This window comes from Phascolarctos cinereus, unplaced genomic scaffold, assembly GCF_003287225.1.
Source record: "Phascolarctos cinereus isolate Bilbo 61053 unplaced genomic scaffold, phaCin_HiC Scaffold_9;HRSCAF=440, whole genome shotgun sequence".
NCBI classification, from domain to species: Eukaryota; Metazoa; Chordata; class Mammalia; order Diprotodontia; family Phascolarctidae; genus Phascolarctos; species Phascolarctos cinereus.
Window position 1 is genome coordinate 224831775 of NW_027556402.1, and position 26098 is coordinate 224857872.

Below are 26098 nucleotides of genomic sequence, written 5' to 3' on the forward strand. Positions count from 1 at the left end.
CAGCAGGTGTCAGGGCCAGGAAGTGAATCTAGGTCTTTCCTGGCTCCAAGTCCAACAAACTTTCCACATCACCAAATCGGATTATTTTACCTTCAGTGTGGCACTACCTTTATCTTCTCTGTTCTTTTTTTTTTTCTTTTTTCAGGCAATTGGGGTTAAGTGACCTGCCCAGGGCCACACAGATAGTAAGTGTCAAGAGTTTGGTCTGAGGCCAGATTTGAACTCAGGTCCTCCTGACTTCAGGGCCGGTGTTCTATCCACTGTGCCACCTAGCTGCCCCTATCTCCTCTGTTCTTAATGCCATTATCCCCAGGATAAACCCTTTTACAGACCCACAGAAACTATTCCAGTAGCCTCCCCTCTAATCTAGGATTCATTCAATTGCCAGATTAACTTCCTGATGCACATGGCCAAGTCACTGATGAGCTCAAAATTCCTGAGTGACCCCTTACTAGTCCTAAATAAAGACCAAACTCCTCCACCAAGCATTCATCTCTCCACACAACCAAGCATTACCCCGCTTTTTCAGCCATACCCACCATGGGCCCTAGCCTCAAGCCAAACTCAACTGCCATCATCCCCTCAACAGGCCCTCCAATTCTCAGCCTTCCCTTTGCTGGCATGGTACCCTCCTACTCTGTGACCTAGCCAATTCTTAGCCATCCTTAAAGGCCAACTCAGGATTCCCTTCTCTGTGAGGCCTTCCCTGATCCCTGTGCTCACTACCTGCCTTTCCCCTTGCAACTTTGTTTTACCACTTTTTATTGCTATACTGAGATAAAATAGTGATATGGTTATGTTTTAGAGATTTGTCAGCTCTAAGTGCCACAAGAGCAGGATCGCATCTTATCTACAACATGCACCACTTCCAGAACCGGGCACTTTTTGTGCACACAGTGGGTAAACACATTAAGTGTTGATTCAGTGAACAGCACAAAGTCATCAGGGACTAAGTCAACCCTCTAGACCCAGAAGTTCTCAAACAGCATATCTTTGCCTTCTGCTCGCTACTCTCACCATGCCACATTTTAGGACTAATGATAGCAAACGCTTTTTAGAGTTACACTTACATTGCTGAGACACTGGCAGACTTGATGTTTTCAATCAGCCGGTGAACTTAGTCCTGTAAAGCAATCAGCTGCAAGTTAATGGAGTAGCCAGACCACCCTGAGCTGCTCAGAAGCCTCCTCATCTCCTGTGTTATTTGAGTAAATCTAGACAACTCTGTCCACTAGGCTCTACCTGCCGGTCACCCCATCCCTCATTCATCCTTCCCCAAAGGTTGTCTGACTGTTGGTGCATTTCTGATGGCAGGAACCCCATAGCTCAGCAACGAGAGAGGCTCTGCTTGTCCTCGGGGACATCGGAGGCTCCTTGGGACCAATAGCCTCGCCTGGGGAAGATAAATTACCAGTTTGGGCTCATGTGACACGAGCAGGGCTGTGAAACAATTCTCTAAGCAAGTATCACTTTGACAAGAACTTATTGATTTTTAAATTGCCACAACAGATTTTCATTCCATGCCCTTCTTCTAAAAGAAAAAAATATCAGACAATGATTAAAAGTTGTATATTTTAATAAAACTATGTTGTTTTTTTAAAAATAATCCTTTGATACTATCGTTGGTCTCAATTTATTTATCAATAAGATCAGTGATATCAGACTTAGCAAAATTTACTTTAAACTGTAAAAATGCATGATTCTGGGACACAGCTTTTGGGGGAGTAGATTTTTAAAACAATATCATCTTAAGAGACAAACATCATTTCAGCCAAGTTTAAATACACATTACCATCAACTGACCATTTTTTCTAAAGTCCTCCCTGATATCGAAAGCTTAATAACTCTGTCCTCAGTACTGTGAGTTCACAAAACTCAGAAGCCTCATCTCTCTGGTTTTCAGGACAACCGTAAACGCTGGTTGGTAGTTTGTTTTTTCAAACAAAATTTTTGCAGGAAATAGTAAAAACACCAACAACTCTAGTTTCTGATTCTCATAAAATGCCATCCTATAAAGATTCTTCTAAGGGTTATCTGGAATAAGTAGATTTATTACAAGATTTATTCTAATTACATTGCTACACATAATCCTAAGAACATGCATTGTGGAAGAACACAAGAACAATCCTTTGATTTTATTGGTGTTACAAAACAGTTCTACAAAAACAAGTTAAATACAAACATATTTTTTAATTGCATACATGCGAATTTTTACAAACACACAACTTTGAAACATTTATAAAAATAAAAAAGTGCAAACGTCTCCCTTAATTAACTTGCAGATTCCTACCAACAATTATAAAAATGATAAATCATCACACAAAATATTAAGCTAATACCGAGTAACAAAAATAGTTCTAGTTTGTTTTTTTTTAAAGAGAGTATTTTAGCATTTAGGCTATCTGGTACATATACTATCTTTGTATTCTGCACAGAGTTCCAAGGCAAAGATTGCCCTTGTTTTTATGAAAGACCAAAGAGGAGGACCTGTAAGGCGGAATGGACACAGGTCTTTTGCTCTTCTTCACAGTTATAGCAGTCTTCGACTCCTTAGGTGGAGGAATGTAAATGGGCTTCCATGGGATTGGATTACAAAAGCTTGGCTGTGAGCAGGCAATTCCACTGTAGTAACCTAAGAATGAAAAATGGACTGATTACTCTCCAAAAGCTCTCATTGTTTAAAAACCCAAGAAAGATAGTAAATCATTTCCAATGTATACAGGAACCAGATGGAAAAACAATTAAAAATTAGCACCTCACAACAGAAGTAAAGCCTCACTGATTTGGAATAACTGGGGATAGCTTACCGTAAACCAGTCTGATTTAGGAAAAGTATGAATGTGAACATAATGCAGCTTTCCAAAGACAGTCAGTCAGTCCAAATACAGTCAGTCACAAAGCAATTAGTAAGTGCCTGCTACGTGCCATGCACTGGGCTAAGTGAATGTGACATCCTAGAGCTTAACCAATAAATATTACTACCAAGACATCATATGAATTGAGTTAGTTAAAAACCAAACTGGCAAGGTTAAAGTTGAAAAGAGCCTTCATTATCTTGACTTTCTTCTTTGAAAATGTTACTGATTTTAGCCTCAAGGTCTCACAAGTAAGGCCCTGAAAATTTACAAAGAAATAATGCAGACCATTTAACTCAATACAAATCATATACACTGTCTAAATTTACTTAAAGCCTACACTGGTGTCATTCAAATTAGCAAGGATTAACTCCATTACCATAATTTTAATACATAATTAGTTATCAATAGTTCCTATTGCAATGAATGAATGCAATTAAATAAAACTATGGCTCCTAAGAGCTAAAATACAAAACTGTAAAAAAAAAGGCCAGATGGCAAATACCATGCAAAGCCCAAAATCACCCTCCTTTCATGTATTTCACTCAAAATATGTTTTTAAAAAGTTGACCATGATTTGGATACAAAGACCACCACAGAGCAGCTTAAGATTGCTAGAGCAGAGACAGTGGAGCATGACGGAAAGAATACAGGTCAGAGAGTTCAGGGGAACTTGGCTGAATTCTATTTCTGATGCTCACCTTGTCGTCACCTGAAAGTCTCTAAGTGTCAAAATCCCAATATATAAAATGAGAATAATAATAGTACCTATGGTACCTACCTCTGGGTTGTACTGGGTTTTTATAAGGATCAAATGAGATAATGTATATAAAGTGCTTTTTTATTAAAGCATTAAATTAATGTACTATCTTTCAGCTACTATGATTATGACAGTATTGTTACATAAATATTTCTTACAGAAAAAAAACTAGGTGATATTTTTTAAAAAAGCTATGGATAGAAATTTTCTTAAAAAGAAAAAATCCATTTGAAAAGCCACCCAGCAATTTAACTAATTTAATGATTAAGTCCTGATTGGTAAGGGGATACCTAGTCAAAGCTTTGTCTCTAACATTAACTCCTCTGATTATACTGGTGTTGCTTAATTATTACCCTTCTTCAAACAAGTAGAAACCAAACAAGTAAACTCAGTTCAGTATCTGTAACTGATGACCTCTGTGCCATGCATGAGAGGCCTACGCCCTGACAGCAGGAATGTGTCAGTCACATAATGGCAGTCCCCATCAAGAGTGAAGATATTTCAACACACACTTCACCAGGGTGGTCAAAACAAAGTCTGGAATATGTTCTATTGTGTGAACACAACAGAATGGGAGTATTTTTAATAAATCACTTAGACAAGTGAAGGCAGCTGTCAGCAAGTTATGAGCTTCCAACAGAAAGCACAAAGAAACTATGCCCCCACCATCTATAATCAGACCAAGCATAAAGAGCAACTGGTTTTCTGTCTGGTTCATGGGCTGTCTGGTGTTTGGAGTTACAAGAATAATCTCCCGAAGAAATCTGTAGCTCTGATTTAGATAGGGGTAAGAAGAGTAGCAAACATGAAACCTCTGCAGAATAACTCTTCATGGGCCAACTGGAAGTAATGTCAAATTTTATATTATGTTTTTATCATCAAACATTCTCACTGATTTAAAAGCATACTTCTACAACTGCTTTAAAATTCACACATGCTTTTAAAAAGAAATCCAATTCTGATTCAGAAAAACAGTAAGTTTGTAATTGCATATAGATCTTATAGCTAGCTTGCTGAAATTGTAATTTTAGATAAAAAGTTTGTTTTTCATAAGCTCCTATTTTTTTCAAGAGGAAACAAACAACATGAAACTTCCTCTCCTAACCATGAGCTCACTTGCCTTTATTTAGGTCACAGAGAACAAGAACTAACCTGTCAGTTTCCCATTGGCATAACCATAGCTCTTTGGAATGAGACGAGGTTTGTTTTTCACATTCTGCAGCCATTCCTTAAACTTCTTTTCGGAGATTTCTTTTTTTTCCTGTTGTTCAGCAAGCCGCTGCTTTTCTTTTTCCTTAAAATGATGAAATCAAAGACCTCTTAGAGTAGAGTATTCAAATTTATGTGAGATTTGGTCATTCCACCTAAGAGACTATTAGCAATCTATTTCAATCATTCATTAGCTATAAACAATAACTCATTTGAGGGTGATTTCTGTGAAATTCACTCTCACCTAGGACACAGTGAAAGGGTCTTTCCTCAGTAACACTTAAGTCAGCAAGCCCAAGAGGGAAACTGCTATTTACTTTTTAAAAAATATCTGCTTTGACCATTATAATGACACAACTCCATAACATAATACCACAAAATGTTCCAAAATAACCTAAAATAATTTGATTTAAACCTAACAAAACTTCACACTCAACAAACACAAAATGCCAGGCAGCATAATGGTCCTCAAAAGCAGAATGTTTTCTATGTCTTAAATATAGGACTCAAAGATAATGAACATCAAAGAATAACTCATCTCACGCAAACTACCTAACGTCTGAATATCTTCTTCCAAATAAATCAAACTCACAAGGATACCAAGAGATGAGTGCTTAGTTATAATCACTGAATCAGAATGGTCAAAAAAATCACAATGTTAACATTTAGACATCACCTAGCTGTTTGAAAGATGAGGGAATCTGAGGCCCAGAATGTTAAAAGCTCACACAATTATTGTGTGTTTACAGCAAAACCACGATTCGGGTCTGGGTTTCATGATACACCCGTCTGCACCACTTTGGATCCACACCTTTTCCTTTTTTTTCTTCTCATGTTCTTCTGCCAATTTTTTCCTTAACCATTCTTTATATTTTTCTTTAGCTTTTTCTTGCAAATGTTCTTTCTCTAGGTCCTTTGCGGCTTTTTCTTCCATTTCTTTATTAAGCTTCCATTCCCTTTCTTTTCTTTCCTTTAAAAATAAGAAGCACAAGAAAATCCTTCAAATGTAATTAACAACACACCTGATTCTGGATGTTCTTGTTATAACCAAGAGACATCTAATATTCAATCCTGTACACCTCTAAAAATAAGTGGAAAACTAACAATTTCAAATGATAAAATTTGATTAAATTGGATTCCTTAAAAAAGACAAGATTATTTACTCCAAAAAGGACTTATGCACATGTATGTTCCTTTCATAATGGAGTTTGTACATATTAACACCTATACATCAATTCAACAAATATCTATTAACCACCTAATGTGCAAGGCCCCAGGGATTAAAAAAAACCAACCAAATAAAACCTATCTCTGACCTTGAGCGTACACATTCTAATGAGGGGGCGGGGAAAGAATGTATTTCAACATATACCTAAGCAAAAATTATACAAAGTGATATAAAAATTACTATTCTATATCAACTGAATTCACTTTCTACTTAGTATCCAAGTACTTTCAAATACGTGATTTTGCTACCACATATTTGCTACCACCATTTCAAGGTAAGCTAAAGTCAACCCAAATTTCTATAAGTTCATTTCTTATATACCTTTAATTTTTTGATGGGGAAAAAAAAAACATTTAAAAGGTTTTCACATAATGGAATGAAATGTTTCCTTTATATTTGATAAGATAAATCTAATTCACCTACAAAAGTTTTCACATGAACAAAGGCTTAGAGAACAATTTTCAAAAGCTGGAAAACGTAGGTAGTGTCATATCAACCACAGAATGCCAACCTCTATGTAGCAGAAGAAAGATGGGCTAAATTCAATTACTTCCTTGAAAATCTGAAAAAATACATATTTTTATCTCCCCAAATAATAAAAAAATCCCACTTAGTAATGTTCCAAACATACAAAATGGCCAAGCACTACTCTACGAAAAGTGGAAACAGAGGGAAGAAAGCCCTTTCAAGACCTCAACAGTAGGAAAACAGAGAAACAATCTACAGGCTTTACCTTCTGCAAGAAAGTTAATCAGTAGCTGTGCCTACTACAACTTTTTTTAATTTTTTTATAATATAAATTTATTTATTTTTAGTTTTCAATATTCACTTCCACAAGCTTTTGAATTCCAAATTTCTCACCCCTCCCCCCACCCCAAGATGGCATGCATTCTGAATACCCCTTCCCCTGGTCTGCCTTCTCTTCTATCTCTCCCCCCCTTCTCTTATCCCCTTCCTCTTCTACTTTCCTGTAGAGCAGGATAGACTTCTGTAACCCATTTCCTGTATTTCTTATTTCCCAAGTTGCATGTGAAAACATTTTTCTTTAAAACATGTGTTTTTAAAACTTTAGGTTTCAGATTTTCTTTCTTCCTCCCTCCCCACCTACCCTCATTGAAAAGGCAAGCAACTCAATATAGGTTGTACATGTGCAGTTATGCAAAACACTTCCATAATAGACATGTTGTGAAAAACTAACTCTATTTCCCTTAATCCTATCCTGCCCTCCCATTTATTCTATTCTTTCTTTTGACCCTGTCCCTCCTCAGAAGTATTTACTTCTGATTACACCCTTTCCCAATCTGCCCTCCTCTCTATCACCCCCTGCTCTCTCGTCCCCTTCTCCCCCTATTTTCCTGTAGAGTAAGACAGATTTCCATACCCAATCAAATGTGTATATTATTCCCTCCTTAAGCCAAATCCTATGAGAATAAGATTCACTTATTCCCTCTTACCTTCCCCCTTTTCCCCTCCACTGTAAGAGTCTTTTCTTTTCTGGGTTTTTTTTTGTGAGATAATTTACCCCATTCTACCTCTCCCTTTCTTCTTCTCCAGATATAATCCTCCCTCATCCCTTAATTTTATTCTCCAGATAAGACCCCTTAATCTTCAACTCACCCCGTCCCCTCTATCTATATATATACATACATATAATTTTTTTCCTCCAACTACCCTAATATTGACAAAGGTCTCATGAGTTATAAATACCATCTTTCCATGCAGGAATGTAAACAGTTCAATCTTAATAAGTCTCTTATGATTTCTCTTTCCTGTTTACCTCTTCATGTTCCACTGAGTCCTGTATTTGAAAGTCAAATTTTCTATTCAGCTCTGGTCTTTTCATCAGGAATGCTTGAAAGTCCTCTATTGCACTGAATAACCATTTTTTCCCCTCAAGGATTATACTCAGTTTTGCTGGGTAGGTGATTCTTGGTTGTAATCCTATCTCCTTTGCCCTCCGGAATATTATATTCCATGCCCTACAGTCCTTTAATGTAGAAGCTGCTAAATCTTGTGTTATCCTGATTGTGTTTCCACAGTACTTGAATTGTTTCCTTCTGGCAGCTTGTAATATTTTCTCCTTGACCTGGGAACTCTGGAATTTGGCTACAATATTCCTAGGAGTTTTCCTTTGGGGATCTCTTTCAGGAGGAGATCTGTGGATTCTTTCAATTTCTATTTTGCCCTCTGGTTCTATATATCAGGGCAGTTTTCCTTGATAATTTCTTGAAAGATGATGTCTAGGCTCTTTTTTTGATCATGGCTTTCAGATAGTCCAATAATTTTTAAATTCTCTCTCCTGGATCTATTTTCCAGGTCAGTTTTTTTCCAATGAGATATTTCACATTGTTTTCTAATTTTTCATTCTTTTGGATTTGTTTTACAGTGTCTTGATTTCTCATAAAGTCACTGTCTTCCAATTGCTCTATTCTAATTTTTAAGGAAGTATTTTCTTCAGTAATCTTTTGGACTTCCTTTTCCATTTGGCCAATTTTTCTTTTTAGGGCATTTTTCTCCTCATTGGCTTTTTGGACCTCTTTTGCCATTTGGGTTAGGCTGTTTTTTAAGGTGTTATTTTCTTCAGTATTTTTTTGGGTCTCCTTTAGCAAGCTGTTGACTTGTTTTTCATGATTTTCTTGCATCACTCTCATTTCTCTTCCCAGTTTTTCCTCTACTTCCCTTACTTGCTTCTCAAAATCCCTTTTGAGCTCTTCCAAGGCCTGGGACTGATTCATATTTTTCTTGGAGGCTTTGGATGTAGGAGCTTTGACTTTGTTGTCTTCTGGTTGTATATTTTGATCTTCTTTTTCACCAAAGTAAGATAATATAGTCTGACTCTTTTTGCGCTGCTTGCTCATGATCCCAGCCAATTACTTGAGTTTTAAACTCCTTGTTAAGGTAAGAGTCTGCTTCCAATGTGGAGAGTGTACTGTCCCAAGCTTCAGGGGTTTTCAGAGATACTTGTAGGGACCTGTAAATTTTCAGTTCTTCCAAGGTGGTATGATAAGGGGTGAGGTGTTTACTCCTTTCCTGGCCTGTGACCACAAGTATTCCTTTCTGTCCTGTAACTGTGAGGAGGGGTTCCTCTCCACAGCCACTACAAGCTCCACCAGGCCAGAGTTCCTCCTCACCCCAGCACTGCCACCCAGAACTGTGACCCAGATCCAAACATGGGCAAAGCAAGAGATTCCTGCCTCAGCACTGGCAAAGAGATCCCTGCAATCCCTCTCTGATCAGCCACTGGATTCCCCCTCAGTCTGTGGGCCGGAAGCTCGGGAAGCAGCTGCCCCCCCCCGGGCCAGGCTCTTGGGGAATGGAGCTGAGCCCGCCTTCCTCTCTGACACCACAGAAACAGACTTTTCCCACTGACCTTCTAAGTTGTCTTTGGCATTCGTGGATTGAGGAGTCTGGAAACCTCCACAGCTGCCCGTGATTCAGTCCTCTGAGGCCTGCTCCAGGTTTGCTGCGGCCTGTGCGCCCACGCTGCGCTCCCAGCCCGGCGCGATACACCTTTCTGATCAATCATCCAGGTTGTCTTGGGCTGGAAATTTGTTTCACTCTGTCTTTTTGTGGATTCTGCTGCTTCAGAATTTGTTTAGAGCCATTTTTTATGAGTATTTGGAGGGGTTTGGGGGAGAGCTCAAGCAAGTCACTGCTTTCACTCTGCCATCTTGGCTCCACCCTGTGCCTACTACAACTTTAGGGGAGTGGGGGGAGAAATACTTCCAGCCAGACAGCAGCAGGCCACTAACACAGTAGTTCTGTTAAAGAATCAAAGAATTACAGAGTTGGAAGAGACCACCCCAAGGGTCACTAAAACTAACCTCTCCCCTGACAGTTCTAAAACAGATAGTAGTAAACAAGCTTGAGACCTTGACCACCATTTTATCACATCTGTTCTTTGAGAATGCTGTTAAATCCTTATAAACCTTTAGTGCAACACAACTGATTTGATGGTTTTAGAGAATCCTGGAAAGGCTTGTATGAACTGATACAAAGTGAAGTGAGCAAAACCAGGAGAACAATTTATATAATAACACTATAAAACAAACAGCTCTTAAAAGATTTGGGAACTGTGACCAACAAAATAGCCAACCACAATTCCAGAACTTGTGATCAAACATCTACCCTACTTCTAGAGAGGCTCAGAGCACAGATCACAGCATCAGTGTGTGTGTGGCGGGCAGGGGGAAGAGAATATGGCTAATCCGGGAATTTATTTTGCTTGACCATACATGTTTGTAATGGTTGTTTTTCTTGCTTCAATATATGGGTAAGGGGGAAGTGGGAGGAGGAGAATTCAGAACTGAAAATCAAATCAAATATAATGCAACTGATTTGTAAACTGAAAACTGCAAATACAAATATATGAACAATTTATTGATATAAATAAGACATAAATCTTATTTATATCAACTCAAAATTTTCCCTGTATAAGTGGAGTAAGGAAAAATTGTCCAAAGTAAATATGGAAAAGGAATAGGAATTCTTCACTGGGACAAAAGAAGGCATAAAGACTAGAAACTACTTTTATAGAAAGCACTAGAGAATTGATGTTTTAATAACATTTCCAAACAAGAGGGTGGGGGGCAGCTAGGTGGCACAGTGGATAGAGCTCCAGCCTTGGAGTCAGGAGGACCTGAGCTCAAATCTGGCCTCAGACACATGACACTTACTAGCTGTGTGACCCTGGGCAAGTCACTTAACCCTGAATGCCTCACCAAAAAACAAAAACAAGAGGGAAAAACTAGTGCAGAGAGTTAAGAAGTACTGGGAGATCAAACATCCTCAGAGTGCCTGACCTGCCTTGCACTTTACAGGGATAACTCTCCCTGAACTCTGATATAGCCCAAGAGAATACTCTATCAGGCAGAATCATCAAGGAAGACATTGATAACTTATAAATAACAAAGAAGAAAGCAAGGTTTGGAGGGCAATAGGAATAAAAGAAGGCAATGAATGTTTACAGTATTTAAGGCAGAGAAAAAGTTTAGAAAAACAATGGAAAGAAACTGAGAGAAAAAGAGGATTCCTGAATTATAAACCTAAACACTTAATGTTTAAACCTACAAATATAAAATGTAAAGTGTGAGCTTCTCTTCATATGGGTTAAAGGAATGAAGAGGCTCACACTGTGTTGTTAGGTGAGGAAAAAGTAACAATACAGAGATGCTGTTTTCCAATTGGCTGTTACAGACTTCTGATCATACTACATAAAGAATGCTTTCCCTTTTGATTTTATTTATAGAAAACTTCCTAATAGCAAGGATAATCCATACTTATATCATATTTTACTGTTACAAAGTACCTTACACAAATCTCATTGAAGTTTCTCACACCATGTATACGAAACAGACAAGGCAACTTTACAGACGAGGAAAGCAAGACTAAGAAAGTGCTCTGTGATTGGCTCAAAGTCATAAACTGGTAACAAGCTCAGCTGGGCCTGGCACCCAGCTCAGCTTAATCTAATGTTCTTTCCACTACACCAGATCTGAAAGTGGTTGCCAGGGAAGCAAACTACCCCACAAACACTGTTACTTAAGATTAAAACTACAAGTTTTTTCTTGCTGAAAAATCATGTCTTAAATATTGACTAATTGGGTTTAAGAATTATCTGTGTTTTGATAAATACTGTAATGCTCATGTCAATGGTAGCTTTTATCCAGAAACACCTACTTTGCCTGCAGTTTTGCAGCCTGTTATTGAGTCAGAATTGCAAATATGGGACAGGTCCCTTAAAAGCACCTAGTAATTTGGGAGCCAGATGAGATGACTTTCACTCTTCTGCAGATCCTGGTCCTGAGAACACGTAAGTGAAGGTTTACTAAACCCTGTTCTTGCTCTTCCTGATCCTTTCTTTCCCTTCTTCCTCTTAATTTCTGCAGATATTCCTCTAAAAGGAGGGAGCTGAGAGAAGACAACCTTAGCAATGTATATGACCCAATTATCCATCCACGCACCCCTTTACACCTTGCCTTTCTAGGATAGTAACTGCCCACTCTTCACAACACTCCTTTTAGCTTCTACATATCTCCTTTTGGTTAGGCAAACAAAAGTCTACCCCAAAGCAAGAAGAATCATAGTGGAAATAACAATAATGATTTAATTCTTTATTGTTATTGTTAACTAGATAGGCTGCCTTTATTATAATAACTCTACAAACATACATTGCCATACCAACCCTGCTGCACATGAAATAATCAATCCCATGTTGTGGGAATTGTGGCATGGCTTTCATTTAAAAATATTTAAAAATAATTCTCTTTGAATACAAAACAAGAATTATGGGCAATAAAAAAAATGTCCCTCAAAAAAAAAGAAAAACTTAAATTAGTAAGACTGCAGAGAAAGAAACACAGCCAGATGAGGTAAGTCATTTCTTTTTAGAGTCACATATCAAAAAATAGGCCAGTGAAAAGGATATCATGAACACCACTTGTCGGTTTGTTAGACCAAAGTGAAAATGACCTGAAGAAAGAAACCACCCTTGATATGTCTAAAATATGAACACAGGGTAAGGCAGCTGAGGACCACACATGGTGAATGTAAACAGGGAAAGAGGAAAAAATGAGATTCCAGACAAGAAGAAAAGAACCAGGGGGCCCACTTTCGTAAATGAATGTTAAAATAGCCTAGGCTGGAAATCAGAAGAAATTTAATGGGCTTTAAGAAGGGAGGAAATAAATAAATCAGAGGTTCCTACATCCAGAGCTGAAAGGGACCTTAAAGATCTTCTGGTCTAAACCCTTCACTTTACAGATGAGGAAACTGTGACTGAAATAAGTCACATGATTTACCCAGAGTCATACAAAGAGTAAACAACAGACCAGCATTTGAATCTAGGTCCTCTGACTCCAAATAAGATGCACTTTTATCCAATGCCAGCCTGACCTCCCTAAATGACTGATGGTACCGTAGGGATTATGTGTGCTCAGGAACAGACATCCTCTTTCCTGAGCGTATGCTTAATCTCTAAAATAAAGAGATGGGCAATTTGCTCTCCCAGGATGTGTACGTCCAAAGGCTGTAGTATCCTCCTAATTAAATTACAACTGCAATTTCCATCCAAAAGAGAACAGTCACATTTCACATAACAAGGTTAGGTTTAATGCCACCAATTAAACAGTAAATATATCACCTCATACCATTATATTGCATTCTTAGAAATCCAGCAACCTTGTTTAATTGATTAGTGTGGTAAAATTAGCTTCATGGAATTAGAAGATAAGATAAGAGGCTTTTAGTAGGAAAAGAATGGCATAGCACAATGTAGTTTATAAATATGAATTTCAAAAATGCATGAACCAAAAGCCTTTGTCATGTTCACACCTCCTTGGGTCACACAGCTAGCTAGCCAGGGGCTAAGGATGGGGGTGGGGGAAGTGGGATATGAGAACTGTCTTCAGCTACCTGAAAGTCTATCATATGAAAGCTATTTCGCTTGGTCCCAGAGAGGAAAGGGAGGACAAGAAGGAGGAAGTTACAGAGAAGCAGGCACTAGCTCAATAATAATTAGGGACATGGTCAAATTATGTGTGTTACTCAAATTTGTTTGTTATTGTGGAAGAAAAAAGTTTATCACAGATGGCAAAGAGCTACAGCACAGATTTAACACTCTCTTTAACTGAAATGAACATCTAAAAGGGCTATGGAAAATGCCCTCAGATTTTAATAAGTATTTCTCATATACATCTCATATTATTATATTTGTTTTGTTATATTTGTTATATTATATACATATATATGAGTATTTCTCATAACAGAAAATGACCTTTTACGTTAACTCTCAATTATGCATCTGTATAAGTAGAACAGAGGTGCAGAGTTCAAAACAAAGTGGTACAAAAACATTTCTATTTAGCTTTAGAATGCAAAGACTAAAAATAACAAACTCATCATGTCATTTTTAACTGATCTTTAAGAAGGTGGTATGAAAATAAGAGGGAAAATGTTGAGAATTACATGAAAAACAGTGATGGACTGGCTACTCGTAGAGAGGATTAACATCATAAAACTCCACAGAGAAGGAAGCTGAGGCACACAGACTTTAAATGGACAAAATTAGTAACATAATTTGGAAGCCACTTACGGGAAGCCTTTATGGACTGGGAGAGAGTCATTCTCCCACCCCATCATCGAGGGAATGTGTTAAGTACTTAACCACCTTCAGAGGAGAGACACCATTAACATAACGCAGCAGCATGGACTCCATTTTGTAACTTTCTCCAGTGAGCCTGAGCAGTCCAGGAGCAAGAATAAAGAGTTGACAATTATAGGTAGAATAGTGGACAGTCAGGAAAATGAGGGATTCCAGGGGGATGACGATTAGGTCAATCAAGGCTGGATATGAAGACAAGTGAAACCAGAGTGGAAGAAACAGACTGAGAGAATGAGGGGTGAAGGCACAAAAGGACACAATGAGGGCCAAAGGCAGCTCTGGTGGAAGTGAAGGAGTCAGAGAAGAAAGAGAAGAGGCTGCAGCCAGAGACAGGGATTGGAGAGGTGGCAATCACACCAGGATTGGGCTGGCTGAAGTATGGTGGAAGGTGTTTCTGGAATAGGATGCTCTATATCAGGCCTGCATAACCTGCAGCCCTTGGGTCGCTTGCAGCATGCCAAAGGATTTTGAAAGGCCTGCAAAAACTGTAGAGGAAAACATCCTTTGTATGTAGAAGAAATCCTCTGGTGGGCCAGGCCTGCTCTATATGTTCAGGGGGTTAAAGGGATTGTCATACCCAAGATTAATGGCAAGGGATGAAGTGAGAAAAAAATGCTGTACGTGAAGTGCTAAAGTCAAGGAGAGAGACAGAGAGATGGCCTTCATATAAGAAGATAACAACACCAAGAATGGGGAGAGGGGCCCTGTCTTGGCCCAGTGTCTGGAGTAGAATTTTGTGGGAGAAGATAAGACTCACAGGATTTCACTGATGGCAACAATCTTAGTGAGAAACCTGCCCAATTCCCATTATTTTACAGTTAAGGAAACTGAAGCTTAGAGAGCTTGTTAAGTGACATGTTCAAGGTCACATAGTTCATGTCAGGCCCTGGATTAGACCCAGATTCCCAGACTTGTGGTCCTAGGCCCCCGTCACTATACCTTACTACCAGGGAGACTCTGTAACTGGTTACACAAAGTATAACTGAGAAAAATCAAAACATTTTGCTGAAATTCAGAAGCCCCTCATTAGTATAAACTGATGGGGTTTTACTGTAACTATGAAAAAGCACAATCATGATTATACTTAATATAAAAATTAGTACTGAAAGCACTACCCCTTTAAGTGAATAAAATTAGAATGGAAAACATGGTGTACTCAAAACTGCTATGAAAATGACCATTTTTCATTTTACACTGTCATCCACCAAGTGAATGGATCACAAATGAATCACAAATGACTCATTCACCAAATATTTATTGAGTACCAACTACCAACAAGCAAGGAAAGCCAAGGCAAGCCAGGTGTGGCTTTCAAGGAGCCTGTTATAGAAGGGAACACAAGAAACATTTAAAAAAACCTCTAACATCCAAGGCAGTATGTGATAAGCACCACAAGAATGATAAAAAGCATAGGCACTTACAAGAGGCTGGTTCAGGCTAAAAAACGGAAATGGGGAGGGTCAAGCTGCAGTGCTGTAGAGAGGTACATTAGGAAATAAAATGAGAAAGGTAAGCTGAGGCCCTACAGTGGAAAGCCTTAAAAGAGGGGCTAAGGAGTTCAGACTTTATCCCACAAACAACAGGAATCTCATAGATGGCTTCTGAGCAAGCTGACACAATCAAAAAAACGCTTTATCAAGAATAATCTAACAACAAATCCAGGATAGATTAGGAAACTATCACCCAGGAAAAAGGTAATAAGGACCTGAATTGGGTGGTAGTCATAGGAACACAACAAAGTTAATACATGCCAAGAGATATTACATTGTTAAGGAAAGAAGACTAAAGAAGAGCTAGAAGGGAGAAGAAAGGGAAAGGGAGGAGGAGAAAGATAAGTTCTCAAGTTTAGTTTACTGAGGGAATGACAATACCATTCAACAGAAACAAAGAATCAGGAAGAAAAAATTTGGAGAAAAAATGGTAATTTCAAAGGATACAAATTTAAAGTAGGAAGGCACCTAGAGGTCATCTCACTGCAGAGAAGAGGAAACTGAAGACCAAAGATTGGTTAAGTGACTTGTCCAAAGTCCCACAGGTAAGGAGCAGAAATCCCATTAAGGCTGAGAGTTTGAGATGCTGGTGAGATGTCTAGGTGGAAACATCAGAGTCACTGAAGGTGAAGGGCTGAAGAGGCACAGGACTGGGAGTCATCTGCACCAAAGGTGACTGTGAAGTTGGGCAAGCACACAAGACTGTCCAAGAGAGTGTAGGAGGAAGAGGACAGGGCAAAGGCAAGGACCTGGGGAATTCCTCCACTGAAAAGGCAAGAGCAGGAAGAAGAAATGCTGAAAAGGCAGGAGAAGGAAGAAGAAACAGACCCCCCCCCCAAAAAAGGAGAGAGATTAAGGAATGGGAAGAAGAGAACCAGGAAAACAGTAACAAGGGGACCTGGCCTGACCCTCAATGCCTAATTCTTACCTGTTCATTCTTTTTGTGAAGCCACTCCTTGTGTTTTTCCTTCGCATATTTTTTTCTTTTTTCACGCTCTTCCACTTCTTTTCTTTTTTCTTGTTGTAGACTTAGTTCCTAGTTTTTCAAAACAAAAAGGGAATATCCAATAATATATTTAAATCACATGTAAAACCACATATAATTATATGTATAACTATATATAATAAAAATGGTACTACTACCCTAAGTGATTGCTAGGATTTAAAATTTTTAATTAAAAAAAAAAACTAAGGAAATAGGTACTAATTGATGCACTGTTGACAGAACTATGAATCCATTCTAAAAATAATTTGGCACCACACCCCCAAAATCACCAAACTGAGCATACCTTTTGACCCAGCAATACCATTACTAGACTTATGCTCAAAGAGATCAAAGAAAAAGGAAAAGCATCCATCCAAAAAAAATATTTACAGTAGCTCTTTTTGTGGAGGTAAAGAACTGGAAATTAAGGCAGGACCCATCAACCAGGGAATGCTGATATATGAATATAATGAAATATACTATGTTATAAGAAATTATGAAAAAGGATGCCTTCAAAGAAAACTGGAAGAGGTGTATAAAAGATGGATATGTAAAATGAGAAGAACCAGGAGAATGATTTATAAAATAACAACTACATCCTGAAGACAAACAAGTTGGAAAGATTTCAGATCTCTGATCAATACAATGACCAACCACGACTCCAAAGGACTGATGATGAAGTATGCCACTCACCTCCTGACAGAGGGGAAGAACTCAGGATGCAAGAAGGGAAATATATTTATTGGATATAACCAATGGGGGAATTTGTCTTGCTTGACTATGCATGATTGTTACAAGTGTTTTGCTTCCCCTCCCCTCCTTTTTTTTCCAAATAGGGGAATAGAAGGGAAAGAATCTTTTTTTGCCAACTAAAAAAAAGTTAATTTTTTTTAAAAAACCTAAGTAACTTTTTAGAGATGCAATATCTGCGTAGTACTATTACGCTAGTTTCTTACCATAAATTTCAACTATACAACTATAACTGTATTTTACTGACAACTTTTCAACATGTAAATTTTAATACCATAGTACACTACCAACAAGATAATTCAAAAGAACTACTACGATTGGGGGAGGTAATAAGAAAGACTTCTAAGTTTTTGCTAAAAAGGATAGGAATTAAAGTATCCCTGAAGCTGAATAGTTAAGAGATTTCAGACCTAGGTCACAGGGAGAATTTTTCTTGCAGAAGAAAAGAATTCCCACAAGTTTTTCAGCGACATTATAGTAACTGGGGCATAAAATGAAACTGACTTCATATCCATATTTAACTGCTTTGTCGTCACTTGACTCTGCAAGTTTGAGCACTTCTTCCAGAGAAAGAATGTGAACAGTCCAGAGAGATAACCTACAAACAGAATTTCATCAGTTTGTCATTCCTTAGGGCATACAACTTAACTGTATTAACTCTGAGCCTGGTCCATTTTGGACAGCTTAAAAATTTAGTCATTTACTGATTATTTTTCTTTCCTCTTCAAGAATGCAGCTCTTAAATAGTTTCCTACCCTCTCCTATTACAAACCCTGGACTGAGGGAGACACAATTTCTCAATTCCCTACTGCAGAGGTGTCAAACACACAGACCGAAACACACCCCAGGTGTGGTCTGAACCAGATTAAAGTGTGATTTGGAAATATTTAACAAAATAAATAAAAATACAATAAGACATAAATAATGTTAACACGTGATTTTCTAAGTCAATATGTGCCCTCAGGGATCCTAATGAACAGTTCAGTGGCCCTGGTTTCTATCTGAGTTTGACACCACTTCCTTAGAGAATCATTTACTTAGGAAAAAATAATACCCATAATTCCAAGTTCCCAACCAATAGAGTCTTACCCTAGCAACATAGATTCCACATAAAAGACCAACTCCTCCCCCACGGATCCATCCCTAAAATCAGGCAGTCATTCAACAAGTATTTATTAAGCACCTAATGTGTGCGAGATACTATGCTAAGCATTGGGGATGTAAGGAAAGGCAAAAGACAGATTCTGTCCTCAAGGAGCTCACTGTCTAATAGGGGAGGCAAAATGCAAACTGCTAGGTACAAACATGTTATTTATCAAATAAACTAAAGATATTCTTAGAGGGAAAGGCACCGACATTAAGGAGGATCAGGGAAAGCTTATTGCAGAAGGTAGGATTATTATATTAGCTAAAATATGAAGGAACACAGGGAAGTCAGGAGTTGGAAGGAGAGAATTCCAGGTCTAGGGGACAGCCAATGAAAATGTCCAGAGTCAGAGGAAGGAGAGTCTTGTACTAAAAATAGCAAAAGAGGCTAGTATCACTGGCTTGGTAGTATGTAAGAATCTGGAAAGACAGGAAAGGGTCAGGTTATGAAGGGCTTTAATACACAAAGGGAAGATTTTATATTTGATCCTGAAGAGAATAGGGAGCCACTTGAGTTTACTGAATAGGAGAGTGAAATGATGATCTCCCTCTAAGACATTACCTCACATATGAACTAATCTACCCTCATTTCACTCTAAAACAACTTTTCCAACTATCAAAAGCCTAATTATCAATTATCCTTCCTTTTTCATCACAAGTACATTTCCTGAAACATTCTTGCTATCTGTTTGGAGGGGGAGAAAAAATCAACACACAGAAAAGTTAAATAATTTGAGAGCAAAAATATGAATTAAAATAATGAGTGACTCCATTTTTTTGAACGTTCTAATGCCTAATATGTGATCCATTCTTTGGTATTATTAAGTATGAAAATACATGTGGGTAATTGTGCTGGGTAAGAAGTTCTTAACCCAATATTGCAGACAGATTGTAAAGTAGCAGTCAAGGTCAAATATTTAGACTTTCATAGTTTTTTACTCAGATGTATGCCTTTTTTTAATGCCTACAACTTAAAGCAAGGAGTGAAAACATAAGACAGGTTCAATAAGAAAAATGAAGACTGACTCATTTATCTCTGGGAAGAAGCATACTAATTCAGCAGGATCAGAATTGGACTTAGGAGCCAAGAGACCTTGATGCTGGTCCCAGATTTAAAATAAACTTGCTATGTGGCCCTGGGAAAGTCATTTAACCTTCTAAGCCTCATTTTCTAATGTGCTCTAGGAAAGGAGTTATGTTTTATTGACCTTTTGCCTCTTCCCCTCGCACAAGAGATTAGTGCTCAATGAATATCCCTCAAAACTGAATGAAAGCAAATACTTAGCATCAAGGCTCACAGAACATTAAACACTGATGGAACCAAATGCAAAAATTATCTTGTTAATTTATTATCAGGACACTAAGGAGATTCATGGTAATTTTCACTGAAACTGAGAAATACATCCACAAGCTCACATATGGCTATTACGTTAAAAAAAAACAAACTCGCTTTTACCTCCAAAGCTCTGTTTTGTAGACGAGCACGTTGTTCTTTTTCTTTGCAAACAAACCACTCTTCCCATGGTGTCAGACTAGCCTCTAACACAAGCCACTGATGTCCTTTTTCCAAATTTTCTCTTTCTTTAATTCTGTTGAAAAAGAAGACACTCTAAATTGTTTAATAAATAGTTGTTGACCTAACAGCCAAATTGATTTATAAAGTAAAGGTGAAATGTAATACACATTTTATTATATTCAATAAAGGAGACTTACATTTTGAAGGAGTTCATAAAAAATGAAACCTTCAAATTTTCCCCAGTATGACCACCAGAAGGCCAGTCATCAAGGTTAATGAATGTTTTCAGCCACAGCAATTCATAAAGACCATGTGTCCTAACAGCTTATGATTAGCTTAACTAAGGACAAACCACATCAATAAAATCAAAAGACATTAAGTACTAATCACTGAGCTATCTTTGTATTTACACATGGCATATAGGAACTAGCTAGAATTTTTTTTTAGTTCCTTTCAGAAACCAAAATTTTACTTCAAGTTAAAGTGGAAAGGGCAAGAGACTTCAGAGTTAAAATACCAGGGTTTCAGTTTCAGCTCTCACACTTAGTAAGGTGCATGACCACAGGCAAGCCATCCTTCTGAGGCTCAACACATTTATTCTTATTGATAAAATGGGGATGACAATATTTTTTACCATCTTATCTACCTCAAAGGACTCTTATGAGGAAATCACACAGTCCACCTTAAAATAACACAAATGTTAGCTATCATTTAATTCTCCATAAAAATCCTACTGTAATGCCTAATCTTAGAATGGAGATAGGCCTGGGGTCTCAAAGGTTACACTAGCAAAATATCATACGGCAGATTCTACCATGTTGAAAAGGCTTTGAGTATGGTTCTAGGGACAGACTGTGTCTGCCTTCAAAGAACCAAGCTAATAACTAAACTAAAACTAATCACCAACAGGTTGGCCACTAGGTAATGAATTATTTGGCTTGGCAACACATGGAAAAAACCCCCACTAAATACATGGTCCTCAGTCATAGATAATATCCTTCCATTTCTGCCATGTCAGTGTTAGAGTAGCAGAAAAGGGAGCAGAAGGTATGAGGTTTCATTCCATATTTAGACCATCTATCTAGTTACTATGAATATGAGATCGCTATCCCAAGATTAATGAATTGACATACTACTGGGAGAAATGAACCATCTCAATATCACTGTCCTCACAATAAATGAAACCAGAAGACAAAAGGAAATCTCAGCTAAATGGAAGGATGGACCACAGGGTCTTACTGGAGAGGCAAAACAAAAGGATCAGTGGAGTTGGTTTCACAACAACTATTTAATCCAACAAGTACTATTAACTGCCTACACACAAAGCAGTATGACAAGCACAGGAGCTATGTGCACAAAATAAAATATACTCTCTGTCCTCAAAGAGCTTCTATTTTATTGGAAGGATATGACATGGAAGCATGAGGACTGAAGAGAAAGCACTAACCAGCAGATCAGAAAAGGCTTCTTACAGAAAGTAACAGAAGTTGAGCTTTGAAGGAAACAAAGGATATTCTAAGAGGTAGAGGTGGGGGTGGGGGAAGCATGAAGAAATGTGGAAGGTATAAGACTTTGCAGATCAGGGAATTGCAAATCAGCCAGCTTGGTTGGAATGAAGTGTCAAGGATGATGTACTGCCAGCCAGTGAAGGGCTTTAAATAGTAACATCACACGTTAACAGTTTCTCCTAGAGGAAGTAGGGGATTGAAGGCTTTTGAACGAGGAGTGACGTGGCAGAACTTGTGTTTTAGGAAGATTACTTTGGCAGCTGTACAGAGGATGTATCAGAGAAGGGAGACAATGAAAATTAAAGGACATCAACCAGGCTATTACAGTAATCTAGGTGAGGTGATGAAGGTATGAACTAAGGAGATAGCCACGTGAATGGATAAAAGTAAAGAACAGAGTTTTAGTGAAGGAAGAATCAATAAAGCTGACAAATGATTGGTTATGATGGGTAAAGATGAGGAAAGAGTTCAATGTGACAATGAGACTGTGAAACTGAGTGACCAGAAGAACAGTAATGCACTGAATAGAAGCAGGAAAGTTTAGAAGAGAACAAAGCAAATCTGACAGATGCAGTTTTCAAGCTTGTTGAGTTTGAGTTTGCGATCCTTAAAGGATACTTATTGGGGAGATGCCTGGCAGGAAGACCACAGAGCTTGAGAGAAGATCAGACCTGGACACAGAGATCTTGTCTCATTTCCTGCATTTCCATTCCAAACTGTCTTCTGATGTCTTCACTGAGAATGTCTTTTGGACTAGTCATCCAAGCTCTCCTTTCCATCACCACGGTAACTGCCAAGTACAGTGTAATCTTGATTGTGGTGATTTTCTTTTAGGTCAAATTCAGCTCCTGGCTGCTGAGGGCAGGCCTAATGAAGCCTAAATTTGAATGGCTAAGACTAGACTCCACTGTCTTTAGGAATTGTCTGGCCCACTACCCCTGCCTTCTATTGTAGCCTATCTCTAACAGCATGGTCAGATAGATTTGGAACTGGTAGATCAATTAACCGACAGAATGGTGACTAATAGAAAATATCAACTTGAAAGGAGTCAGTTTAAGGTCAACCAAAAAGCAAGTGTGCTGTGGGCCTCTGTTTGGCCCTGTTGTACTCAACTGGTTTCTCAATGATTCAGAAGATGACATGAATGGCACGTTTGCCAGACCTGTAGGTAGCTCACAAAGGGTAGGTATAATTAATATAGATGATAAATGGATCAGGACCCCAAACAAAACAAAACAAAACAAACAAAAACAACTACCATGGTAAGACAGAACTGAATGAGTCTAATAAAAAATTTAATAGGGTACACGAAGCTGGGCACTTAGTTTCAAAAAGTTAATCGAGCAAGTATGTAAGGAAGAAGGTATGACTGGACCATAGTTGATGTGGAAAATACCTGGGGGGTTAGTGGACTGCAAAAGTACAACTGATTCAGGAGCGTGAAGTGGCAGCCAAAAAAGCTAATGAGATCTTAGGCAACATTAACATATAGTGTCAAGAATGAGGAAGGTATTATACTATTGTCTGTCCTGGTCAGAGCACAAGAAGAGTACCATATTCAGTTCAAGATAGCACACTTCAAGAAAGACTGACAAATTAGAGAGCTAAGATTTACAGAAGGAACAGGAGATATTTAGCTTGAAAATGTAGGGGGTTCTTGATCACAGAAACAACATATGGAAGGATTTGACTTTTGTTTGTCCCCACAGGGGAAAACTAGCACACCTGGAAATGAGGCAGATTTAAGCTGAATGTTGGGAAATTTTTTGTAATGATTAAAGTAGCCTAAAAACAGAATGGACTACATTATAAAGTGGTGAATTAAGGTCTTTTCCTGATCTAAAATTCCATCTAAAAAATCCATCATATTGTACCTATGTCTAACATCTACTGAGAGGCAGAAAACACACACACACACACACACACACACACACACACACACACACACGCTCTAAGATCACTTCCAACTCTAAGCTTCTATGACTCTATTAACTTTTAATAATAATAATAATACCATAGGCCCACACCAAGACAGATTTGCACCAAATGAGCAGTTCCAGAAAAGGAAGATTATGATACGTGCTCTTATGTTGACAGATATCGGTATCTCAAGGACTTTCAAAAGGAAGACAGTCTAGAGCAGGCCTGCACAACCTTCGGCCCACCACAGCATTTCAGGCAGCCTGTGAAAATGTAGAGTGCCCTTGGGCCCCTTATACAAGTTGTGCAGACCTGGTTTAGAGTAAAGTACACTAGGTAGACAGATTTGGATTCCAGTCCTACTCCTCCTACTAAAATAGCTTTTGGACTCTGAGAAGACACTCAACTTTCATTGGGTCTTAGTTTCCCCATGTTCAAAATGATGGATAAACAAGACATTCTTTAAGGTTCCTTCTGACTCTAAACTATTGCTTCTACCACATTATATGTAGGTAAATGACATGACTTGATAGCAACATTGAAAAGTAACTGGATTCTATACCTAAAGGATTAAAAGCTGGACAGGAAATCAAAAGATCACCCAGTCCAAACTCTTCATTTTGGTGTGGAGGGAAATAGGGCTTAGAGTTTAAGTGATTTGCCTAAGGTCACACAGGGCGAAAGACAAAGCTCAATTTAAACTCTAGTTTTCTGACTCCAAATTCAAAGCTCTTTGCTTCCTACGCTACCTCCCTAGAAATCTCTGGATGTACTGGCTAACTTCTCAGTCTCTATAATACAGGGACAGTGTGATTCACTAGATCTACCTCATAAATAATCAATTTGCCGGTGGGGGAGGGGAGTCCAAACCTGAAATTTCATCAGTTTATAGAAACTGCCTCCTCCACCAGCATACCACCACTGCTTATCATCTGGCTTTCCACAACTGTGGAAGTGTTGCCTGGGAACTCTTACCAGTTACATAACTCAGCTGCCTATGGTGATAACAGCTAGTACACTGTGGAAGCAAGAACTGAATGAATCAAGGTGTTCTTGACTCTTAAGGCTAGTCTTTTCTCCAATAAGCCAAGTTCCCTTGCACCACCTTAAAACAGTAGCATTCAATTTCAATTTTACTAGCATTTACTGAGCTTCTACTCTGTTCACTATGGAAATAAAGACAAACTCTCATTGCCTAAAGATACCAGGAGTTACTTTTCTGAGGTTCTACAATTTCTTTTTGTGTGAGGGAGTTTCTGGAAGGAGAAGGAAACTAGTCCTGTGATTTCCTTGGTAAAGGGAGTTCCCAGCAAGGAACTTCTACCCGTGCAGATCAGCAGGCTCTTCCTTCACACCCCTCTCCTTCCCTTCCAATTCCTTGAAAGTTATGATCTTAAAAGAGTCTTCTTGAGGCCCTGAACTAAGTGGCAAGTCCAGTCCACACAGGCAGTACATACTGGAAGCAGAACTTGAATCCTGGTCTTCCGACCCAGCCCTCTTTCTGCCTAGGTTTTTGAAGCTGAATGTGCTTTACAAACATGGACGAGATCAAAGACTCAGAACAGCAAAGGGTCCTTAGAAGTCATCTAATGCAATGCCCTGGTTTGACAGATGAGTAAAAGGAGGCCCTGAGAAGAGAGAGATCTCCTGGGGAAATACAAATATTAGAAGATAAGGAAATCAGGGCTCAGAGGTGGAAGAGAGGGAGGGAGGAAGGGAGAAAAGGAAGGAAGGAAAGAAGAGAGGGAGGAAAGGAGGGGGGAAAGGAAGCAAGAAGGGGGAAAGGGAAGAAGGAAGGACTGGAGAGAGGGAGGGAGGAAAGGAGAAAGGAAGAGAAGGAGTGAGGGAGGGAGGTTCAGCAGGTCCAGCGGCCTGGGCTGAGGGCGGGTTAGCGGGGGCGTGACCAGGAGGAGGGGGAGGTGCCCAGCGTGGCCCGCCCGGCCCAGCCTCAGCGTCCTCCGAGGTGCGCTCCGCTCCCGGGGGCCGGGCCGGGCCGGGGGGCGGGTTCTTTACCTGGCGCTCCCCAAGGTCTCCCCTTCTTCCGAGGACGCGGCCCCCACCCTCCGTTCGGCCTCCTCGCTCTCCTCCGACCCACTGGGCTCGGACTGCGGCTTCGCCGCGCCCCGGTCCCGGCTGGCGGGCTCGGGCCGGTGCAGCCTCCGCCCCCGGCGCTGCTGCCGCTCCTCGGCGCCGTCGCTGTCGCTCTGCAGCAGGGAGAGCGGCGAGGCGGGCGCCGGGCTCGAGCCGCCGGGGGCCTCCCCTCGCCTGCGCGGCGGCGGCAGCGCGCCCTCCTCAGCGTCCATGGCCGCGGCGGCGCCGCCGGGGCCGGGGCGGGGGAGGGGAGGCGGAACGGAGCCCGCCGCTGAGGCCAGGGCCGCCGTCGCCGCCAAGTTCAAACCGGCGCTGCCGCCGCGGCGGGAACGCGCTCCCAGGAGACACCGCGCCGCCCGCCGCCGCAGCCAATCCGGGGCCGGGGCCGGCACGCGTTGCCAGGGCAGCGCGCGGACACCCCCTCTCCCCACGCCGCCGGGGGCTTTGTTTCTCCCCGCCCTTAGCTTCAGCTCGGTCCC

At 39.7% G+C, this 26098-nt stretch overlaps 1 protein-coding gene across 1 annotated transcript; it reads right to left on the bottom strand.

Moving 5' to 3' along the window:
* Window positions 1–1558: 1558 nt before the first annotated feature.
* On the bottom strand, window positions 1559–26098 carry CCDC34 (coiled-coil domain containing 34). The gene is made up of 6 exons (XM_020977967.2): window positions 25542–26098; window positions 20041–20173; window positions 16632–16739; window positions 5636–5794; window positions 4768–4909; window positions 1559–2632 (listed from the first exon to the last, which is right to left on the bottom strand). Exons 1-6 carry the CDS (start codon window positions 25829–25831, stop codon window positions 2415–2417), a joined length of 1050 nt encoding a protein of 349 aa, XP_020833626.2. The 5' UTR covers window positions 25832–26098; the 3' UTR covers window positions 1559–2414.